General features: G+C 41.9%; 1 protein-coding gene across 12 annotated transcripts in view; it reads left to right on the top strand.

The window, feature by feature from the left end:
- Positions 1-5,127, top strand: part of EPB41L3 (erythrocyte membrane protein band 4.1 like 3) — a 115,241-nt gene that overhangs the window by 28,668 nt on the left and 81,446 nt on the right. For all 12 annotated transcript variants that reach the window (XM_018553630.1, XM_018553712.1, XM_018553703.1 and 9 more), the window contains exon 3: positions 3,188-3,292. In XM_018553630.1, the coding sequence (XP_018409132.1) occupies positions 3,188-3,292 (105 nt within the window). The remainder of the gene's footprint in view (positions 1-3,187; positions 3,293-5,127) is intronic.

Below are 5,127 nucleotides of genomic sequence, written 5' to 3'. Positions count from 1 at the left end.
TCATGGTGAGGGGGGGGGGGGGGGGGGGGGGCAGCTAGCTTTTTATATATCTTGTGGATGAGATATCTCCACGTTCTTTCCTGGCACTATTTCGAACCACTTTGGAGCATTGGTCACTCTTAACTACGTTAAGATGTTCCCATTCCTCTGCATTCACTATAAATTAAAAACCCCAACAGGGAGAATGGGACCTCCTTGTAGTGACTGCATGAGATGTACAGAGCTGGTAAACTCTACATCGACTCCCTGGGATACCTAAAACCACTACTAATTTCTGATTAGTTATGGTTTGTTAGTGGGTTTTAATATTTGTTAAAATGTGTGCACCATAATTACTGATTACCACTGAACTCCAAAAACAATTGGAAAGATTACTCAGGTTCTTGAAAATGTATCAATTAGTCCAATCATAATAGTTAAAGAAAATAAAATCACTATTTCTCGTTCTGCACTAAAGTTAAAGTTTTATCTACAGCCATACCTGAAATATATAGGGGCCTAATATACACACAGAAAAATGCAAGCCCCCCCACACACTAATACACCCCCCTGCACAAATAAAATACACTTCACCCCCCCTTCTAAGCCCCCCACACACATTTAATACACTGCCCCCCACACACACATAATACACTTCGCCCCCCCTTCCAAGCCCCCCACACACTTAATACACTGCCCCCCCAGCACATATAATAATAATAAAAAACTTCCCCCCTCCCAAGCCCCCAGCACACATATTAATAAAGTCCCCTCCCTCCTTTTTCTTCCGAGCCCCCTCACCTGCTTTCATCCGTGCAGAGAGGAGGCACATCGTCTCGTCATGCCCTGGTGATCTAGCGGTGATCATTAGTAAGGTCTGCACTAGACCTTACTAATGATCCATCATTCGGCCGGAGCTCGGAACTGACAGAGTTCCGTCCGGAGCCGACAGGAGCAGCTTTGCGGTCTGCAGCCGTCGGAAATGTAGACCGTGGAGCTGCTCCCGCAAGTCGGGCACCCGGTCCGTGACCGTGTGCTCGACTTGTCAGCTGGCTGCGGGCCACTTTTACCAGCTCGCGGGCCGGAGTTGGCCCACAGGCTGGTATTTTGAGACCGCTGCTCCAAACAGCTGTAGTTACTTGACTGTGGCTCCTTGCTGTCTCAGGTAATACATTTAGTAGTCATCTAGCTTGCCCACCTGAAGGTACTGATTGTGAGGGTTAAATTGCACCGGAAACATCTTCTTGATTGCTTTCAAGTGCAGAACCGTGCTTTTGTTTGTTCAGTGCTGAGAGGTGTGTACAAAACACATAGCTCACTTGAGTGAAAGAAAATTGCCTACATATATTTTCCTCTCAGGAATAACAGGGCAAATTTTAGTCTTCAATCAACAACTAGCAGTTTTCTTTTTATTCCTGCTTTTGAGCCATGTTCCTTCCTGCTGAAGCCAAGATATATAATTTTAAATAAATGTTATGTGTTTTGAAGAGCTTTCATACACATTTAATAGTGAAATATATGATGTCTAAAGGCAAATTAGGTATATAAGTATGTGTGTGTATCAATACATACATGTTGTTCATACGTGTGTGTGCGTGCATGTGGAATATCAACCCAGCTATCAAAAACGAATAACAGCCTCATACTAGGGATGCACCCATACTGTTTTTTCAAGTACAAGTACCGATATTTATCTTTCGGTACTCGCTGATACCAAGTACCGGTACTTCCGCTAGCATGGAGCTGACATCCTGGGCGATCAGGATTGCCCATGAAGCCGGCTCCATCCTGACTGGCCAATTAGCATTGAGCCGGCCAATCAGGAAGCTGGCTCCATGTTCCCTCGTGGCATGGCTGGTCAGAGGAAATCCCCCTCTGTACCGGAAGTTCCGTTACCTGGGTAAGCATTGGAGCATTTGGGCAAGTATGAGTACTCGCCCAAATACTTGGTATCGGCACCGATACTAGTATCGGTATTGGTGCATCCCTACCACATACTGTATGTAAAATACTTCTACATAGGTACAGTACATAGAGGGTGTTAAAGATGAATTCATCCTGTTGAAGACTTGCTTTTATTTATAATTATAAAGAAGATCTGAATTTTGGAAGCTGTGCCTAAAACAAGCAAAACAAAGCAGGCAGGGGAACCAGTATTTCCTATGGACTCCCTGGAGCTGATCTTTCTTAATGACTGACTTAAAGTCATTAAAAGGTTCAAGCTATATCTTGATGTGTATCAACACATTTTGCTTGAGTGATGAGCAAGTGTGCTTTCTAACTGCCTACATCAATTCCAAAACTCTAACACATTGAGACAACTTCTTGGAGCTTTCTACCCCCCCCCTCCCAAAAAAACCCCAACATATTTTAGAATGATTTTTTAAAAAGAAAAGTGTAAAAAATACTCCTCTTGCCTCCTTGCATGTGGGCCTAAATGAGGGTGACATCTGTGGACCTTCTTGCACTGTGCCCGAAGAGCCGGGGATCCAAAATAACACGCATATGTGCTCCTGCACAGTGCTGGTGTCATGTACCTTTTGGAGATTGAAGTGACAAGGGAGGCCTCTCTTGCAACTCTGGTCCCCAAACCTCTGAATACTAGAACAGGAGAGTCAGGGCTCAGAGTGCTGGAAGACTGCAGGCTGAAGTGCTGATTCTGATGACAGCCTTCTGGTTGAAGACAATGCAGGAGATGCACATCAGGGAAGCAGTTCAGGCTGGATCAAGGTCAGGTGCAAGCCTAGTCAAACCGTGTGTGCGATGAGGTAGCAGGCAAGATCGTGGTCAAGGAACAGGCCTAGGTCAGAGCCCTGTGGATAACGCAATACAGGAAAAGAAGGCAAAGAGCGGAGTCAGGAACAACTCGTGGTCAGGGATAACAGAAGATCAGTAGAATGGCCAGGTAAAGCCAGGTCAGTGTCAGGATGCAGAATCTCGGTAGCAGGAAGCGGACGATCACTCAGCACAGAGAATCAGGGAGCCACAGCCTAAATAGCCTGTTTGGCGCCAGAATCTTAAGCGCATGTCTGTGAATGGAGCCTTAGGGTGTAGGCTGAACATTTTTTATATTTCTCTTCCATTTTTTTAGCACTTTTTTAATTTGCAGGTTGGGGGACTGCACCATAAGCAGAATTAATTTAAATGTGCGTTTCAAGAATGTAACAAGCATGTTACACGTTAAAAACTATTTTCTTTTTCTTTGCAGAAACGTTTTAAAGGCCAAATCCTCTTTGATAAAGTATGTGAGCATTTAAACCTGCTGGAAAAAGATTATTTTGGTTTAGTGTACAGCGACTCTGAAAATCAAAAGGTAAGCTTTTTACAAATTCGGGGGAATCCCACAAATGTTTTCTTTATCAATTAACAAAGGGATTAAAAATAAAACAAATAGATGGAAACATTTCCTAAAAAAAATGCTGGTATTCATGCTGACCCTGTGGCTTTCAGTTCCTTTGACCCAAGTAAACAAACTATAAGTTCTAACTTCACCTGCTGCATTTTCTTTCTAGGTCTGTAGGGCCAGCATGACATATGGGTAAATGCAATGCTAAAAAGTATCCATATCCAGAAACAAACATGTAATATAATGCATGATATATATGGAACAATTATATCTACCAAAAAGCTATATAAAATGTATGGAAAGGATGCAGTATATCTATCAAACATCAGTATGAAATGTATGTACACAACTCCTGTAGATAAAACATAAGCCATCTATGGAAATATGCTACTTACTACTTTGATTTAATAAGCTTAAATAATGTGTAGGTGTAACCAACCCTAGCAGGAATTAAGAAGAAGAATACCACAAAAATAACCATGTAAATACGCTTTCCCAGGGTGAACATATTTCTGTCTTGGAACCAATATAAGCAGCCAATTAAGTAGTATATTACAAATTATATTGAGTGTCTTCAGGCTACTCCTGCTTGTCATATTTGTAAATTCTCACTGTATATTAGGCAGTACAGTCAGCAGCTCTGCTAATAACTGCTAAAATTGGATCAATATTTATATAGATGTTCTTGCCATTGAAGCCAACTGTTAGACTTGGCATACTTTTTTAAGGGCATTCAGAGATGCAGGAGACAAAATGGTCCGTGAATCTGAAGGCAAATGCAGCAATTACGAGAATGTGGTGTTATTCCCAAATATACTTTTTTGCAAAAGAGAATGCTTTTCTTTTCTATCAGCTCAAGAGATTAGGCATTAAGCATAGACTCTCTCACCAATTTGTGGATGTTCAGGCTGTTAAGCTTTTCACCTTGTCAGCCGCCTTCTTCAGGTCATCTTGAAATTCTCCCTAGAGAGCACAGATATGGTTCTAATGCCATTCTAGCTGAAGAGATCTTGATTCTCCATTTTACTCTCCCTAGCCAGTGCACTTCCTTGGTTCTGGAGAGACCATACCTAGTCCATTTCTACATCCATGGGTACAAACCTGAAAATTGGCTGTCTGAAAAGCACCTCATAAAAGCCAGAATTCTTTCTCACTGAGTTGTGAATACTCTTACGTATAGTCGAAAAAAATAATTTATGGCAATATTTGGCAAAAGTTCCCTTCCTGGAAGCTTCTATGTTTTATATGATGCATTGGAAAACTACTGGAATGTCATGTTGAGGCTAATTTTACACTGCTTTGCCGGGAGAGTGGCAGGGTAGCTTTGCATTAGCGCGGACATGGACAGCCTCAGTGAACTACTGGCTAATTTCTTTTTACTAAGCAATATGGGCCTATTACTGTTTGATGAAAAAGTGTGTATCACTCCTAAAACTACCTGAAAATTATCATTTTTCCCCCCACCAAAATGAATGAGATTGCTATGCTGCTATATGCAATTCAAACTAATTGTACAACAAAGAAATCAATTCCACAGCCAAATATGCGCTGCCAATTTGCGCTATAGCTAAAAGTTCTAAAAATCACACTGTCCCGTACCCCCACCTACAGCTCTAAGGCTTGCTCCAATCATGGTATTTAAAGGGTATTGTGTATTTTCAGTTATGCTCTCGAAGCCACATAAAAAGACCCTTTTATTCCACTGTAGTGGGGTTTTCTTCTTTGCCTTGATACCTGTCTCATATGACAGATTTCCAGCCTTCCCATTCCTCTGTTGGCAGTAGTTTGCCTACTAGTCCTAA

This window comes from Nanorana parkeri, unplaced genomic scaffold (genome assembly GCF_000935625.1).
Source record: "Nanorana parkeri isolate BGI_ZX_2015 unplaced genomic scaffold, ASM93562v1 scaffold7, whole genome shotgun sequence".
In the NCBI taxonomy this organism is placed as follows: Eukaryota; Metazoa; Chordata; class Amphibia; order Anura; family Dicroglossidae; genus Nanorana; species Nanorana parkeri.
The sequence above is the reverse complement of the archived record's forward strand: the minus strand, read 5'-3'. Positions and strand labels throughout refer to the sequence as shown.